A 19,617-nucleotide genomic window follows, 5' to 3' on the forward strand; every position below is an offset into this window, starting at 1 on the left:
ATAAAACAACATTAAAAGATCACATGACCAATCTTGACTACCGCAAGCCCTGGAAAACTGAAGTACAAACTAAATTAGATTTATAATCATTAAAAGGAGTGTGACCTAACTGTTCACCATAAAAGCCAAATGGATGAAGAATGTCTGCTGTCCAGAGTATAATGCAGTTGAAGGCACAACCTATAGAACTAGTTGTACAGTAAAAATGTTGTGGGCAATAAGCAAGGCAAGAGAATTGAACAATAAAAAGAAAATAGTGTAGATTACTTTTAAGAAACCACAAAGTTATTTTAACGGTCCCAAGTTTCTCCCTCAAATAATGTCTCCTTGACAGCAGAGACTATTTTTTTCCTTTCTTTGGTCCCCAGAACTTAGCACAGTGCCTAGCACACAAGAAGCATTTAAAATAAATGCTTGTTAATGAACTTAAGATTCATCTTTTTGTTGTTGTTTGCTCGTTTGTTTTTTAATTTATTTGCTTTTAGTTTACAACATTCAGTTCCACAGTCCCTTGAGTTCTAAACTTTCTCTCCTTCCTGCTCCACCCCCTGCCCCCCATGGAGGCATGCAATCTGATATAGGTTCTACAAATACCTTAATATTAAACTTTAGTCAAGTTGTGAAAAAGGATTAAAACCAATGGAATGAACAACCAGAAAAAAACGAACAAAGCAAAACAAAACACAAAAGAGAGAGAGCAAGTAGTTTCTTTGCTTCAATCTGCATGCAGACTCTGTAGTTCTTTCTCTGGATGTGGATATCCCTTTCCCTCATGAGTCTTTTGGAATTGTCTTATAACCTTGCCATGATGAGAGGAGCCCAGTCTATCAAAGTTAGTTGTCACAGATACAACGTGTCTGTAATTGTGTATAAAGTTCTCCTGGTTCTGCTCTTCTTACTCAGCATTAGTTTAATCTTTTCTAACAACACTTTTTAAGGTGATGTATTTCTGAGTGGCATGGAAATCAAATTGGAGTTCACCCAAAGGTCTGGGATCAAATGCAATCTCTGACACTTGCTACCCTATGTGAGCTTGAGCAAATTATGTAATGGCCCTGAGCCTAAGTGTCTTCCTTTTTGAAATGAGGAAGTTAATCCAGATGGCCTCTGTGAATGGATCAATATCTATTAAGAATGCCTCTTCCTCCACTACATTTTCCCCTAAAAAATGACAAAGATGTCCCAGGGGCCTGTAATGGTAATGTAATTTTTAATTTGAAGATCCCTTTTGTGTTGGCAAAAGTAGCAGGTACTTAACATTTAGTAACTGATCAAGCCTCTGATTGGGGGAACAGAAGGTATGACCTCCTGTCTCTTGTTAACTGAGTAACAGGAAGGGGTTGGTCAAAGAAAGTAAGCAATAATGTGTATATAAGAAAAGCCCCAAAGAAGCTCAGCCAGAATTTCCTTTAGACTGAGATCTGGTGGCAGAACAGCTACAGAAGAATGGAGAACTGAGTCCTGAGAACTTGTGGTGGTGGAGCTTCTTCTGAACAGGATCCCAGGAGCCCAGAGCCCAGAGCCAGGAGGCCAGGAGCCAGGAGCCCAGGTGACTGAAGCATGACCAGGATGCTGAGACTTTGTTTGTGGCTTGGTTGAGCCTTGAATTCCCTGGAGCAGAAATGGTGAAGGAGCTAAAATGGACCAGACCCTGTGAATACCAGTATGGAGCAGGACCTGCCCAGAAAGCTGGTAAAGGAACTGGGAGCTATCTGCCATTGAACGCAGGTGACAGTCTGGTGAATTCAGGTAGAATCTGGGACCATAGGAGAGGATCCAGGGAATCTGAGAAGAGGTCTCAAGTCAAGATGAAAAGACATCTCCTTGGGTACTGAGTAATTATGGAATTATAGTTTACTAGTGACCTAAGGGGTGGAGGGTTTTGTGTATGATACTTAGTAAGACTGTGCTGAATAAGTGACTGATTTGTACTTTGAGTACTTTGACTATTGTTACTGATAAGTGACTGACTGAGTTAATCAAGACTTTGCCTTAATGAGTGGAAGACTTTCAGACTACTGATAAGTGACTAATAGAGTTAATCAAGACTTTGTCCCAAGAGTGGAAGACTTTGACTGTGTACTTTGATACTACTGATAAGTGACTGATTGAGTTAACTTAAGAGTGACTATTTTACTTTAAGACTATGTTGTGAATATTATATTGTGATTTTCTGTGATAAGTTGTAATATGGTGAATACTGTATTTTGAATTATGCTGTACCTTGATTTTCCATGGATGTTTTGCTTTTGTTATTAATAAATACAGTGATCACTATACTGAGTAATCAGAACCTTAAAAAAAGCTGTTCACAGCAGCAGTTCTTCTGGAAAGCTTATGTGCATGACATTACAGGGCCTAACTGGCTCCAATCGTCCCTGACAGCTTCCTGGTCACCTAAGTAGATAAAAGATCTCATTCACCTAGAGTCAGGGTTCCTTCCTCTGATTTGGTAGATATTAAGAAGACCATGTGAGTCTAAACACTCTGCCCTCCTGAAAAGACATATGGAGATGTTGTTCAGTCATTTCAGTCATGTCTGACTTTTCATGACCCCATGTGGGGTTTTCTTGGTAGATACTGTAGTGGTTTGCCATTTTCTTCTCTGGCTCATTTTAAATATGAGGAAACTGAGGCAAACCAGATTAAATGACTTGCCCAGGGTAACACAGCTAGGAAGTGTCTGAGGCCAGATTTGAACTCAGGTCTTTTGGATCTGTCCACTATGCTAACTAGCTACCCCATATGAAGATGAAGAACACCATATTTATAGAAGTTTATTACTTTATCCTTTTTGTATATTTTGCTATATTTGCTAAATAAACCTCTTCTTGTTAATTGTCCAATGACATATGAATGCTTTTCTTCCTTAAATCAAACCTGAAATAAAAGAGGCCAGCATTAGAAATACTGATAACTTCTGTGATCGCTTCAGGCTCTACATCTATGATTCTATCACTTAGAGTTGAAAAAAGATGTTAAACAAGACACAGTTGTCAATCACTATAGTATTTTACTGTTTGATAAACCCAAAGACTCCAGCTTCTGGGATAAGAACTCACTATTTCACAAAAAACTTCTGGGAAAACTAGAAAATAGTATGGCAGAAACTAGGCATAGATCAACATCTTATGCCATATATCAAGATAAGGTCAAAATGGGAACACGATTTAGACATAAAGGGTGATACTATAAGCAAAACAGGTGAGGAAGGAATAGTTTACCTATCAGATATATGGAAAATGGAAGAATTTATGACCAAATAAGAGCTAGAGAATATTATGAAATTCAAAGTGGATAATTTTGATTACATTAAATTTAAAAGTTTTCACACAAAGCCAATGCAATCAAAAAGGGAAGCAGAAAGTTGGAAAACAATTTTTACAGCAAGTGTCTCTGATAAAGGTCTTATTCCTAAATATATAGAGACCTGAGTCAAAATTATAAGAATACAAGTCATTCCCCAATTGATAAATGTTCAAAGGATATGAACATTTAATATGAAATTAAAGCTATCTATAGTCATATGAAAAAACCCTCTAAATCACTATTGATTGGAGAAACGCAAATTAAAACAACTCTGAGGTACCATATCACACTCTACCACATTGGCTAACATGACAAAACAGGTATATGATAAATACTGGAGAGGATGTGGGAAAATTGGAACACTAATGCCTTGTGGGTGGAGTTGTGAACTGATCCAACCACTCTGGAAAGCAACTTGGAACTGTGCCCAAAGGCCTATAAAACTGTGTATACCCTTTGATCCGGCAATACCATGACTAAGTCTATATCCCAAAGAGATAATTTTAAAAGAGGAAAGGACCCACATGTACAAAAATATTTATAGCAGCTCTTTTTGTGGTAGCAAAGAATTGGAAATTGAGGAGATGCCCATCAATTGGGGTATGGCTAAACAATTTGTGGTATATGAATGTAATGGAACATTACTGTTCCATAAGAAATGATGAGCAGGTAGACTTCAGAAAAACCTGGAAAGACTTACATGAACTGATAATGAGTGAGGTGAGCAGAACCAGGAGAACATTGTACACAATAACAGCAACACTGTGTAATGACCAACTTTGTTAGACTTTGCTCTTCTGAGCAATGCAATGATCTAAGACAATTCCAAAAGATTCATGATGGAAAATGCTATCCACATCCAGGGAAAGAACTATGGAGTCTGAATGTAAATTGAAGCATACTATTTTTTCTTTTTTTCTCATGATTTTTCCTTTTTGTTCTGACTCTTCTTTCACAATATAACTAATGTGGAAATATATTTAATATGATTATACATGTGTAGTCTATATCAGACAGCATGCCATCCTGAGGAAGGGGAAAGGATAGAGGAAAATTTAGAACTCAAAATCTTATAAAAGTGAATGTTGAAAACTAAAAATAAATAAATTTTTTCAAAGAAGAAAGATTTTAGAGATGTCATTTTATAAATCAACAAATGGAAGTTCCAAGAGATTAAATGACTTACCTACCATGACATACATGTATAGAGTCAAAGTTTAAGCCTAAGCCTCTAACCTTCCCTCAGGAGTCTCTAGCAAGTAGTAGATAAGAAAGTCAAATTGAGATATTCTAACTCCAAATCTAGTCTTCCTTATATTAGGTCACATACTTTTTCAAAATATGCTTCTTCACTAACTCTATAATACTGCATATACTCAATTTATCTAAGTGAACACTTAAAAATTACATGTTTTAAAAATCTTAGACTAATTCAAGCCAATCTTAAAGAATTAGTGGAAATAAAACTACCTGTCTATGAAATAAAATGGTATAATGTTAATTTAGAAATATATAACAGGGTAGAGCCAAGATGAAAGAATAGTAAGAACTACAGTGAGGTCCCCCCAATAAACTCCTCAAAACAAATTTAGAAAATGCACAAGATTGAATCCTGATAGGAAATGCAAGACAGAATCACATTGAGTTATTTTATAGCCCAGACCAGCATGTGGAGAAAAGACAGAGAGGTCTGAGTACATTACAGATTGGGCCTACCCAGGGGAACAGGCCAGTAGGCAATCCTCCAAGACAAGAAGAAGTTTTGTGCCAGGGCAACAAGAGTTTCCAGAGGGGGTTAAAATTAGGCATGGCAAAAGAATAGGTGCCAACTGATGCTAACACATACTACTCTATTCTTGTTCAGAGATCCAGGGTAGACTGAGGAGAGGACCTGTGCCCAGGGGTGACATTCTAGGGAAAGGAATGACTATGGGCTTTAGGCTTTGGAACAAGCAAGTCCAGAAGCCAGCATCAGCTGTTTAGCTCTCACACTAAGAACAAAGTGGAGTTTGCAGCCTGAAAAAGAATAACCAAAACAGACAAGCTATCCTAGGTCAAAGTAGAGCCCATAGTCTTGCCACTAGAAACAAGCAGAGCTTTCCCACAGACTACTAATGGCTAAGTCTAGAAGCAATCTAATGAAGCACCAAACAAGACAAGTCTATAGCCTACCACTCAGACCCAAATCCACAGAGCTTGCAGAGTTAAGACTGACAGTAGAGGTACATGAGGGGAGTTGTAGGAATGAAAAGTTGTAGATCCCCAGTCTGAGATGTCCCTGAAATACTGGAATAATAAATACAATCTCTGGGGGCTGCTAGGTGGTGCAGTGACTAGAGCACTGGCCCTGGATTCAGGAGGACCTAATCCTGAGTTCAAATCTGGCCTCAGACACTTGATACACTTACTAACCGTGTGACCTTGGGTAAGTCACTTAACTCCAACTGCCCTCCAAAAAAAAAAAAACCTTGTTAGGGCTGGCTAGGTGGCACAGTGAGTCCCAGAGTCCTAGTGACCCTGGCCCCAGAGTCAGGAGGACCCGAGTTCAGTTCCAGCCTCAGACACTTAACACCCACACACACAAAAAAAAACTAGCCGTGTAACCTTGGGCAAGTTACTTAACCCCAATTGCCCTACAAAAGGCAAAAAAAAAAAGAAAAAAAAATACAACACTCAATATCCCAAGGAAGCATCATCAGAACTAGCCCAAATGATTTTTCCAGAAATGTCTAAAGCTTATCCTGAACATAAAGTCCAAAGTCTAGATTAAGAATAAGAAAATTTAAAAATCTTATCATTAAATTAAAAAAAAACTATTATAGTGACAGCGATGCTCTAGACACAAATCCAGAAAATAAGAATGATCCTATACATCTACAAATAAAACATCAAAGAAAAGCACAATGTAGGCACAAATTCAACCAGAATTCTTGGAAGCACAGCAGGAGTTGTAAAAGATAGTTTAAAATATTTTTATTTTTAAAAAATGAGGGCTCTAGAAGGAAAAAAAATGGGAACATAACTGGGAGCTTCAAAAGGAAGAACTGGAAAGAGAAACAGCAGTTTAGCACAAGAAATATAAAACCTTGCCCAAACAATGAACTCTCTAAAATTAGAATGGACCAAACAGAAACTAATGACTCCATAAGAAAATAAGAAATACTTTAAAAAATTAAGACTAAAAGAAAACATAAGAAAATATAAATTATCTCACAGCAAAAACTGACCTGAAAACATTTAAAAAGGAAAAATTTAAGAATCAATGGACTCTCTAAGAGGTGTGACTATCCCCCAAAAAAGCCTAGTTATATTTCAAGAAATCACTAAAGAAAACTGCCCAGATCACTCAGAAAAAGACATAGTAGAAATAGAAAGAATCCATCAATTACATCCTGAAAGAAAAAGCAAAATGAAAAACCACAGAAACATTATAGCCAAAATCTAGACCTTCAAGGTCAAACAAAAAAATGTTGCAAGTAGACAGAAAGAATTCAAGTACCAAGAATCAATAGTCAGGATCACACAAGATTTAACATCTATACCTATAAAAGAGCAGAGGGCTTGGAAAATGATATTCCAGAAGGCTAAGGAACAAAATATTTCAGTATAAAGAAGCAGAGAGCTTGGAATACAATATACTAAAAGGCTTACAACCAAGAAAAATTTAACCAGTGAAAATGAGTATAATCCTTCAAGAGGAAAATTAGACTTTTAATGAAATGGGAGACTGTCATGCATTCCTGATGAAAAGAATAGACCTATACAGAAATTCTGAAGTGCAAACTCAGGAGTCAAGAGAAACATGAAAAAGTAACTATGAGCAAACAATCATAAGGGGCCTAAACAGGGATAAACTGCCTACATTTGAATAAGAGAGAGATCATACATGTATCCCCTCCAATCCCTATCATCATCAGGGAATTATAAAGTCTATATAGATGAGACCTGGGAGTAGTCCTGTTACATCTTGATCTTAAAAGAAGAATGGAATGAAAGAAGAGAAATTTTACACTATGTGAGGAGAGAGGAAGGGTAGGGGAAATGTCTCACATGAATGGAGCTCACAAATAGAATTCTATATAAACTAGGAGGAAGTCATAGAGAAAGCAGCTGATACTTGAATTTCACTCTCATTTGAACTGGTCAAAGGAGGAAAGAATGTACACATGGATAAAGATGGGTGCAGAAATACATTTCACTAAACAGGAGAATAGGAGGGAAAGGGGAGAAGGGAGAAGAGGCAATTAGAAGGAGAGATTAAAGGAAAGATTAGTCTTCAAGGGGAGAAGGAGGGGACTCTAAATAAAAACATTCATAGCTCTCTTTGAGGTGGCAAAAAATTGGAAATTGAGGGGATCAACTGGAGAAAGGTTGAACAAGTTACTATATATATAAATGTGTTGCAATACTATTGTATCGTTAGAAATTATAAAAGCAATAATTTAACAGAAATCTGGGAAGATTTATATGAATTGATACAAAGTGAAGTGAAGAGAACAAGGAGAATAATTTCTACAATTACAACAATATCTAAAGACAAACAATTCTGAAAGACTTAGGAGCTCTGATCAGGACCATGACCAACCAGAATTCCAGAGGACTAATGATGAAACATGCTACCTACCTCCTTAGAGAGAAGTAAAAAGAAAAAAAAAACTCAGGTGTAGAATGAGACTCTTTTTTGGATATGGTGGATGTGGAAATTTGTTTTCCTACTATGCTTGTTTCTGGTTTTTTTTTCCTTTTTCTTTCAACTGGTGAAGGAAAAAGGGAAAGTAGAGAAAACACATTTTTGCTAACCAAAGAAATGTTATCTTTTAGATGCTTTTTGTGCCTTTTTTTCTAGAAAAAATAGCATATACATTTTTCCTTAAAGCAAATTATTTTCTCTATTACCACATCTTGGCAGCAAATCCAGTAACATTTCATCATTATACTTTCATCTTGTTCTACTCTTAATATAATTAGGCACTAATGTAATTCTTCCAAACAAGCCGCAGTTTGATTAGAAACAGGTCATTGGCTAATAAACAGTAGTCATCTACTCTGATAATGTATTGATTAGCCTGATACAGTCTGAAACATGTAATAAAACTGTCAATTCTTCAAACTAAGATTAATTTTCCTTAAATTTGTCAGTTCTACTTTAACTTTTAATATCAACTGATAATTCCTCAAGCAAGGTCAAGGTCAAACTTGTAAGTCAAAGTCAAACTGTAAGGACTACAAATTGAAATCAATCACTATTTTTAAATATTTTTTATTTAGACCTCCTTATTCTAGAAACTATTTCTAACACTATAAGTCTATCGGGGAAATGAAAAATTTCAGTAGCACTTCCTTGAATGAATGAATGAATGAATGAATGAGTATTTATTAAGGACTATTTGCCAAGCACTGACATATATACTGGGAATACAAATACAAAAGCAAAGAGAATGTTATAATGTATGGTTCACATATGCCTGGATTTTTTGGTTTTATACTATACAATAAATTTTTGTTTCTATTTTCTTCTTACACTTTCTAAAAAGTAACAAATAGAAACAAAAAAATGTCAATAATGAATAGTAAAAGTATTATTTTTAATATAAGTAAGGGTATACTTGAAAGGGAAGAAAAAAATAAGTCATTACTGTGAGTACCAAATAACACCACTGAAAATGAAATAGATATCTTAATACAACACATCAAGATAACTGTTATTCATATGGAAGTTATCCCAGAATCAACTATCTAGAATCAGACCATCCACTTGCCAAAGTAAAGATAAGAACTGCTTTAAAAAAATGCAAGAAAATTGATAAAAGGATATGATGACAAATGAAACAATTTAATCCTAAACTAATTAAATCATAAACAATGAAAAATGGGACACAGATAACACAATAAACATGAACATCAGTTACAATATTTTTACACAACAAGAAAATCAAGAGTCCACAGGGTATCATAGCTAATAAACGTGTCTTACTTCCCAAGCAGAAAAACCTGATGTCAAAAAGCTATAATGGTTTAAAATATAAATTCATTATAAAATCTTTTGAAAAAAATCCAGAATTAGAAGGAAGTTTAGAGTTTATTTAATATAACACCCTATCTGGGGAATATATTCATCTACAATATTCTCAACAAATAGAATTTGTCATTCAATTCTTGAGTAGCTCTAAATATTAAGAAATTCTTCCTGAAATTATTTCTAATGAGGCTAAATCAGCCACCCTATAAATCCTACCCAATGGATCTGACTCTACTAGCAAAGTATACAAGTGATTAAATCAGAAAGTTACCTTATCTTAAGGTGCCATGTCACTTTGGAGGGGATGTTTTTATTTAGGCATAGAGAGAAATGCTTTCTTTTTTTTTTTTTTTTTGGCTTTTTGGAGGGCAAATGGGGTTAAGTGACTTGCCCAAGGTCACATGGCTAGTAAGTGTTAAGTGTCTAAGGCCAGATTTGAATTCAGGTCCTCCTGACTCTAGGGCCGGTGCTCTATTCACTGCGCCACCTAGCTGCCCTGAGAAATGCTTTCTTATACAATTATGTGAAAGTCCTTTATTGATAAGAGAAATATCTTCTATTATGAATACACAGAAAGGTATCTTCCCTTATCATCCATATACAGAGTTAATAAGTAAATGATACTAGGAAGTAACAAACATTGACTAACCATTGAAATGTGCTTCAAAGGTTAACAACCAAGATTCAGCATGTCTAGAACATAGCAATACCTTTCTGGAATTGTATACTTTTATAAAAAGCTTCATGTTATTGGAGTTTTTCTTTCCCTTCAAAAGAATAGAAGCACAGACACTGAATCTATTTAAATTTATTAATCCTGAAATATGACATAGTAATTTTAAAACTTGGAGTTAAATCAATGTGAAAGTTTTAAATAAAAGCTCTTACAGCTCAGCTTCTTAAGCGTCAGTAGGATTATGAAGAGGCACACATGTAAAGTGCTTAGTACAGTGCCTGGCACATAGCAGATGCTTAATAAATATTTGTTTCCTTCCTTCCCTCTATGTCTTTTTCAGTTTTAAAAACTTTAAATCGTTTTTTTACCTGAGTCTCCACTCCTTGCTCAAGTAAACGCTTAGCCTGATTTTCAACCTCAAGTCGCGCTCTTGAAACAAAAAGTAGTTCGCTTTCAATTACTTCTATTCCAGAGAGATCAATTCCTTGAGAAAGATAATCTATTTGGGGAAAAAACACACATATTTAAAAATTTTAGAATTAAAAGTGTAAAAATATCAAAACATTTACTATCACATATAGCACTCAAATTTTTAAAATTATAATTAATTTTTATTTTTTTTTGATATGTTAAAAATAATTTTTTTCATACTAACAGACCTCTATGGTTATTAGTATATCAAACTAATATGAAATCTATTTTTCAAAATCGATTTTGGTGATATTTCTGACTTTCCCTTCTTATAGTTATCCCCTTTCATTCCCCTCTCAGTCTAGAGACATTTCTTTAAAAAGACAATTAATCAAGAAACTATATGAACACAATTACAAAACACTTTTCACACAATTAAAGTCAGATCTAAATAACTAAAAAAATATTAAGTACACAAAGGTACACCAAGCCAATATAATAAAAATGTCAATTCTACCTAAATTTATTTATTCAATAGTGCCATACCAATCAAAACACCAAAAAATTATTTTACAGAGCAAAAAATAAAATAAAATTCATCTGGAAGAACAAAAGATCAAGAATATCAAGGGAATCAATGAAAAGAAAAATGTAAAGGAAGGTGTCTTAGCTGTACCAGATCTCAAACTATACTACAAAGCAGTAATCATTACAATAATCTGGTACTGGCTAAGAAATAGAGTGGTTGGGGGCTGCTGGGTGGCGCAGTGAATAGAGCACTGGCCCTTAAGTCAGGAGGACCTGAGTTCAAATTTGACCTTACACACTTAACACTTACTAGCCCTGTGACCTTGGGCAAGTCACTTAACCCCAATCGCCCTCCAAAAAGCAAAAAAAGAAAAAGAAATAGAGTGGTGGATCAGTGGAATAGATAAGGTACAGAATACATAGTAGTAAATGATCATGGTAATCTAGTATTTGATAAAACCAAAGATACAAGCTTTTGGGACAAGAAGTCACTATTTGACACAACCTTTTAAGAAAACGAAAGCAATTAGCAGAAAATATGTATAGACCAATATCACACACTTTATATCAAGATAAGGTCAAAATGCATACGTGATTTAGGAAAAAAGGGTGATATCATAAACAAATTAGGGGAACATGGAACAATTTAGCTGTCATATCTATGGACAAGGAAAAAGTTTATGACCAAACAGAGATAGAGAGGATCACAGGAAGTAAAATGGAAATTTTGATTACATTAAATCAAAAAGGGTTTGCACAAACAAAACCAATGCCACTAAGATTAAAAGGAAAAAAGAAAACTGGGAAAACATTTTTTACAGCAAGTTTCTCTGATAAAGGCTGCCTTTCTCAAATATATATAGAACTGAGTCAAATTTGTATAAACTTAAACAATTATTATTAAGTTGGTCATAGTGATAATAATTCCAGAGAACTTATATGAAGCATGCCATCAACCTCCTGACAGAGATTTGATAGATTCAGGCTGCAGAATGAAACATATTTTTTTTTTTAGCATAGCCAATGAGGGAATTTATTTTGCTTTTTTCCCCAATTAGTGAGAAGAGAAAATATACCTTAATTAAAAATAAAGCTTTAATAAAAACAAAAAATAAACATTATTAACAAATTTCAAGTTATCAATTACTAAAGAAGATAATGCATGTCCTCCCACCCCATAAAAATTATTTTATCATCTCTATTCCTCTTTTTAGCTAAACTCTTTGACACACTAGGTACCTCCACTTTCTCTCCTCTCATTTCTAAACCTTCTGCAATCTGGCTCCCAAAAGCATCATTTAGTTGAAATTGTTCTCTCTAAAGTTACCAATGATCTCTTAATTGCCAAATACAATAGCCTTTTCTTATTCCTCATCTTCTTGATCTCTCCATAGCCTCTGACACTGTCAATGATCCTCTCCTTTTGGATACTCTTCCTTTTCTAAGTATTCATGACACTTTCTCCTCTTACCTTCCTGAACACTCCTCTCTGTCTCTATCTCTGTCTGCTGTCTTCTGTCTGTCTGTCTGTCTCTCTCTCTCTCTTGCTCTTCCATTTCCCCCCTACCTTGAAAGTTAGGGTTTGTGTTTTTGCCCCCAATGCTCTTTGAATGAGTGACTGATTATCATTATTATGGCTTTTTATGGATACACACATATAAAAGAATTTTGGTATTTTAAATTTATAGTATCATTGAAAATATAGCTCATACTAGCATAACCCGTGATGACTAACAACATACTTTAAAGGTCTGGATGTATCGTAATACACAATTGGAAAATGTTAGCTATTATTGAATTTTACTGCTTGATGAAGCAAGAATGAATACTGTCTTCAGGAAAAACTAAAGAATATGCACTCATGAGCTATCTTACCATGCCTTAAAGAAATGGCACATCAGCAATGAACCATAGAGGGACTTGAAATGGAGTTTTTTTGCACCTCAACTTTACTACACATTAATAGAAATTAACTCCAAAACTCACTTAAACTTTTGTACTCTGAGTTACGTGGGTATGTATTTACACATTCCATTATATGTGTTCACACATATGTGTTATAAACCTAAAGTGGACTAGATGATCAATGAGATCCCTTTCAACTTTATGTGATCCTACTGGTCTAACAACTGGAATAATTTAAAAAGGATGAATGTGCTTTTACAAAATAGCTACCCTTGGTTGGGGTGGCTAGGTGGCGCAGTGAATAGAGCACTGGCACTGGAATCAGGAGGATCTGAGTTCAAATCCGGCCTCAGACACTTGACATACTTACTAGCTGTGTGACTTTGGGCAAGTCACTTAACCCCAATTGCCTTCCAAAAAGCAAAAAAAAAAAAATAGTTACCCTTAGCAATGGGTTACCTAATATTCACTTTGACCTGGGAATTACTTTGCAATCTAAAAATATCTCTCTTAAAATTCTAATTATTACAATCTATGATCATCATCCATGATTAACTCCACTCACACTGAAAAGTTACATTTCTCTTAATAAAGAGTATGTTTTAAAAGTTTCTTACTTATATCTTAAGCAATCTGATAAATATATTCGTGAAGAGTGAAGAAAATAAGGGAATATGGGCTAAGTACACATTATTTAACAAGATACTGAATAGTAAAACTAATCAGTACCTTTTAAATATGAAATTTTATACAAAAGCTGAATAATAATAAAAATGATGAGTTGAGCCCTTTAGGAGACAAACTGACAGCATTAGGAACCATTGGGTGGGTGCCTAATAGTTTTTGAACATATATATTGTTTTACTGGTAAAGCAAATAATTGTTTACCAAAAGTGTAAGTTCTGGAGTATGTAAGGTACCTAAAATTCTGCCCTGATTATTTTTAGTCTCACTGGAATTTGAAGAATATTCCTGGGGAAAAAGGTATTTTTTTTTAATGAAATGGGCAGTCATGGTATCGTAGCAAGAGTTGATGGTTTAGAATCAATGGAAAGACATTTGATTCCCATCTTAGCAGCTTATGATCTACATGATCTTAGATCCCAGGATAGGCTGCGTGCAAGAGGCTTATGATCTCCTGGCTGCTTCACTGCATATGATCCTGACATCTGATAAAAAAAAATTGTTGACTGTCAAAAAATTCATTATCTATGCTATGGCTCTGATGTTGTTAGTGCTGATCCTGCTCATCATTACAAACTTGCATGAGAAGACCCATTGTGAACTACAAAGATTTGTCACCATCCATGACAGAGATAAGACTTTTGAGATAGAAGATTTGGTCCTTTCCACAGCAGGGATTGTCACAGGATTTATGGATTATTTTTTCTTCCAGCATATTTTCTTTTTGGGGGGGCAGGGTAGGGGGGTTACTCTCCTTAGTGATACTCTAGCTTATCAATTGTCTTTCCAAAATCAGAGTTCCCAGAATTGAACACAAAGAAAGGCAAAAGACATTCCTTGACCTCAAGGAGCTCACAATTTAATGGAGGAGACAATAAAATAAATATGCACAAATATATATATATATGTACAAATATATACATCATAAATAGTAAAGAATTAACAAGAAGGATTTCAATTGGGACTTAAAAGAAACCAAGGAGTCCAAGAAGCAGATAAGAGAATGGAAAGCATTCTAGGAAGAAAGACAGCCAGCGAAAATACCCAGAGCTGAGAGATTGGGAATGTTTTGTTTGCGAACAGTAAAAAGGCCACTGTCATTGGAGCTAAGAGGACATGGTAAGGAATAAAGTGTAAGAAGACTGGAAAGGTGTGTGTGGTGGTGGGGGGGAGGGGTATTGGAGGTGAGAAGGGGGAGTTATGGAGAAGATGTTAGGGTTTTGAACGATGAACAGAGAAAAATTTAAAATGAGGAGCTAATAGGACACTACTAGAGTTTATTGAGTAGCAAGTGGGGGGTAATATGATTGGACCTGCACTTCAGAAAAAATCACTTTGGTGGCTAAATGGATGATGGATTAGAGTGAGGAGAGACTTCTATAGGTAGCCTCATCAGTAGGTTACTATAATAGTTTAGGTCTGAGGTAATAAAGGCCTGCATCAGAGGGATAACAGTATTAGAGGAGAGAAAGGGGCATATTCTAGAGATACTACAAAGGTGAAACTGACGGGATGACATCTAGGTTGCAAGCCTGGGGGACTGGCAGGATAATGGTACCCTTGACAGTAACAACGAAGTCTGGAAGGTGGGAGAGTTCAGGGGGCAAGATAATGGGTTTAGTATTGAATAGGTTGAATTTCAGATGTCTGCTGGCCAACCAGTTTAAGATATCTAAAAGGAAATTGGAGATTCGAGGCTAGAGACCTACAGAGAAGTTAGGGCTAGATGGGTAGATTTGAGAATCATTAACATAGAGATGATAATTAAACCTAAGATGGCTGGTGAGATCATCATACATTTAAGAATTCTTTCACCTCTATGATGGAATAATAATGATTATGACCTAGGCGTCGATATATCATGTTCCCCACTACAACTATATTTATTATGGATGGGCCAGACCCATCAAGTAAAACTAGGTTAAGAGTCTTTTTAAAGAGAGTTATATGAAATAGTACTGAAATAGTGTCTGGAGAAATAAAAGAAAAGAAAATCACTGATGATTTGTGACAAACATAAGAGGTTGGAATTTCTTAAAATTTCCATGGGCAATGTAACTTTTCCCTTTGAAATTAGAACTAAAGCGATGGATTCTGAAATGGAAATTGTAGCATAATTCTGGATAGACAATGAGGCAAGCAATTTAAAGGTCAGAAAAAATAAATATTAGAGGGAAAGTGGACTCAAGGTTTCAGGAAAAGCAGTAGAGAAAATGAATAGTTTAAAAATGGCGTTAAAATTAAAATATTAGTTTTAAGAAAATGAGCAGAAGTTTAGGTTTTTGAAATTTAATTAACATTTTTAAAAGTGCTATTTAATTTACAGAACAGAAGATATATACCAACATCCAAAAGGTTTCCTATTCTTCTTCAGGTCAAAGTAGAACAAATGAAGAGTGTGGATTGCTTAAATTTGTAAAAATCTAATGAATTATATTGCTTATTATTTGGGTAGAAAAATACTTTACTTGACATTGGTAGTATCTCTTTCAATATTTCTTCTATATTGATGTTTGCTTTGGATTATATTATACTGACATGGCATGATGTACATGAAAGAGGTAAAAAATTTTTAGTGGCACACTTACAAGTCATTTTTGATTCCTAACTCTCCTTTTTCTAATCTATCTTGACAAACACAAAGTTCAGTTAATTCCACTTTCCCAATGTCTCCTTTCTTCTTCAATACTAGTTTTATTGCCCTAGTCTAGGCCTTTATTATCTCATAGAAACAAATTTCTGCAACAATCTCTTAAATGTTTTTCCTGTTTCTAACCTCCTTCCAATCAAATTCATTCAATATGTAACTGCCAAATATCTTTCTAAAACATAATTTCCCTACTTAAGAATTTAAAATGGCCTATCACTTGCAAACCAAACTTCTCACTTTGGCATTCCCAGATTTTTACAATAATCCAGTCCTACACCTTGAGCTAAGCCTGGTGTGCCAGTCAGGTTGGACTCCTTGATACCAGCACTTCTTTAACACATCACACTAAGTTTTACTTCTGCTTTTGCTATACACACACACTTATAGAAACTTTCCCTATTGGTATGCGTTCTCCATTAACAACTAGCAGGAAATTGAGCAGCAGGGGCTCAATTTGTTCACTGACATATAAAAGTACACCCACAAATAAGAAAACAAGAGAAAAAGAGGAATAAAGTTGAAGAAAACAGTTATCTGGAAATGAGCCTGAGATAGCCTGATAAAGGGTCTTATTGTTTCAAGTGTACAACGTAATACAAACTAACTGCTAATGAAGTAAGAGGTAAATATAATTTTGCATTGCCTAGACCCAATGTTTTGATTGGCATTAAGAACTTCTAATAAAGAAAGTCCTACTAATGCAGACATACTGTGCAACTTCAAGCCTTAGAGAGTTGAATGAAAGATTAAGTTACTTAACAACAGCACAGTCCATGACAGAGACCTTGAACATAGGTCTTCCTCATTGGAAAGCCAGCTCTCTAGCCACTATTAAAGGCTGCCTTTCAGCATGATTAGGCCAATCATTAACAAATCATTTATATAAAAAGAGAAAAAGAGATGGTAATGATAAGAATTCATAATATAGAGCTCTGTGTTTTATAATCCTTGAAAATAGCTTGCTCTCTTTAATTTCATGTTTATGAAATTATTTTGTTTTAGCTTAGCAATATGTCATTACTATTTAAATTATCAACATTTTAATAGCATCCAGATTAATAAGGTTTCATTCAATAGCTCTAACATTTCATAAAATGACAGACATTTTAAAATCCAATCAAAATATTTTTTGGTTTTCTACAGTATTCCACATTGGATTTGTTTCAAATGCCTCACCTAAATTATATTTTAAAATTCCACCATGTTCTGTGATACTTAAGTCTGCCAATTGAATTATTTTCTCTGTTAAAGATCAGTTTTACAAAACAAGTTAGGAAATCCACTGAAGGTTCTTTTGAAATGATGCCAAGTGACATCAGTAATCATAGCAGGTAAAGAGCTTTTTGAGATTCAAGCTAAGTACAATGTTCAAGTACAAGCTGAATCCATGAATTGAAACATTTTTTCAAATAAATAACTCTGGGAATTTTCTGTGACTAAGGCAAAGCAGGAATCAAAATTTTCAATGATTCCACAGCCAATCAAAAGATTCACTGAAGTCACAAGTAAGCTTCAATGCTGTAAAGTTAATGGAATCTGAAGATCTTCCATGCCCCTTTGTATTGGCAAGTAAGCAGGTACTCAGCACCTTGTTTCAAGTTAATGCCTTGTCTAAGCTATTTAATTAACACAGAAGTAGTTAACACCTTGGGAGGAAGTTGCTGATGTAACAGGAAGTGGCAGAATAGGGAGGAGCTACGGCATATATAAAGAAAGGCCTCAGCTGGGAATGGCAGAATTTCTTGGAGCACCATGAAGAGGAGACCAGGAGTCCCTCCCCCTACGCCACAGGCTAGAGAAGGTGATTCTGATTTTTTGAACAAGCTGCAGAAGCCTGAGGAAGCATGACCAGGATGTAGGTCTGTTTGTGGCTTGGTTGAGCCTTGAATTCCAGGGAGCAGAAATTATGAAGGATTTGAGATGGACTGGACCCTGTGAACTTCAATGTTAAGCAGGACCTACCCAGAGAGCTGGATGGACAAGGAACTGGGAGCTGTCTGCCACTGAACCCGGGTGACAGTCTGGTGAATCCAGGTAGAATCTGGGATCGTGGAAGGGGATCCAGGGAAGCTGAGAACGGAGAACCAGCCCCAAGTCAAGATGAAAAGACCTCTCCGTGGGTACTGAGTAATGATGAAATTGTAGTTCACTAGTGAAGGGTTTGTGTATTAATGATACTTAGTAACTGAATGATAAGTGACTGATTGAGTTAAACTTAAGTGTGCCCCATGAGTGGAAGACTTTGACTATTGTACTTTGGGATGACTGTCCTTTGTTCTAAATATTGTGACCACTTCGGTGAAAACTATGTGGCCATTTTAATGATAAGCTGTTGAGAATACTATATTGTGATTTTCTGTGATAAGTTGTAACATTGTGAATACTGTACCTTGATTTACTGTGAATGTTTTGCTCTGATTTGTTACGGAATAAATAGCATGTTCACTATACTATGTAATCAGAACCTTAAAAGCTGTTCACAGTAGCAGTCCTCTGGAAAGCTGCTTGTGCATGGCATTACAAATGTATAATACCAAGTCAAATTGAATTGAATTGAATTGAAATAAAACAGAATGAGTAAAATAGAGTAAAAAGGATGAAAGCTCAAAATAAGTCAACAGTACGATATGGCAGCCAAAATAGTTAAAGCATAATTAATTAGTTATTACAGAAAAAAGAAAGTTTTAATGTACACTAATACATCTGGAGTAGTGAGTCTGGTTCTGTGCAACAAACTTTAAGAAGGACAGTGACAAACTGAGACACATCCATAAAACGTTTGTAGTGTATTGTCATTACTGTATATCATATAAGAAACTGGGGATGGTCATCTTGCAAAAGGAAGACTCACAGGAAGTGACAGCCATCTTCAAAGATATATGTATATATTGTATATACACATATAATATAGTATATGTAAATATGTTATATATTTTATACGCATGTGCACATGCACACACACATATGTATATAGCTTTTACCTATATGAGAGATTCAATTTATTTTGAGTAGCTTTAGAGAGAAAAGATAGGACTAAAGGTAGAAGGAGGCAGATTTTGGCTCAACATAAAGAATATTTTAAGAATCAGAGTTGTCTAAAAATGAAACGAGCCGCCTTGTGAAATGGTGAATTCTTCAACATTAGAAATGGTTAAAAAAGAGACTAGATGACTACTGGCATGGATATTGTAAAGGACATGTGCTAGAAAGTTGGATTAGATGTCTTTTAAAGACCTTCCACCTCTAAACTCTTTCTTAAAAAGCAGTAGGTAAAAGATGCCTTACAAGACAAAGGAAACCTAGAAATTACGGTACTTTTGCTATATGTACTCATGGAATCTCAATGTGGTTTCAAAATTCAGCAAAGTAGTAATAACAGCAGAAATAGAAGTATTATCTTACACTGAATGAGTATTATAGTCTACAAAATACATT

The 19,617-nt window shown here is 35.1% G+C and overlaps 2 protein-coding genes across 3 annotated transcripts in view; one reads left to right on the forward strand and one right to left on the reverse strand.

The window, feature by feature from the left end:
• Positions 1–19,617, reverse strand: part of COG5 (component of oligomeric golgi complex 5) — a 496,196-nt gene that overhangs the window by 202,549 nt on the left and 274,030 nt on the right. For both annotated transcript variants that reach the window (XM_069106989.1, XM_069106988.1), the window contains one exon: positions 10,373–10,503. In XM_069106989.1, coding sequence (XP_068963090.1) covers positions 10,373–10,503 — 131 coding nt within the window. The remainder of the gene's footprint in view (positions 1–10,372; positions 10,504–19,617) is intronic.
• Positions 1–19,617, forward strand: part of DUS4L (dihydrouridine synthase 4 like) — a 338,318-nt gene that overhangs the window by 150,440 nt on the left and 168,261 nt on the right. The window lies entirely within an intron of this gene.

The sequence above is a fragment of the Petaurus breviceps genome, unplaced genomic scaffold, assembly GCF_028583685.1.
Source record: "Petaurus breviceps papuanus isolate PSGF00001 unplaced genomic scaffold, PetGlider_PUasm1.0 84, whole genome shotgun sequence".
NCBI lineage: Eukaryota > Metazoa > Chordata > Mammalia > Diprotodontia > Petauridae > Petaurus > Petaurus breviceps.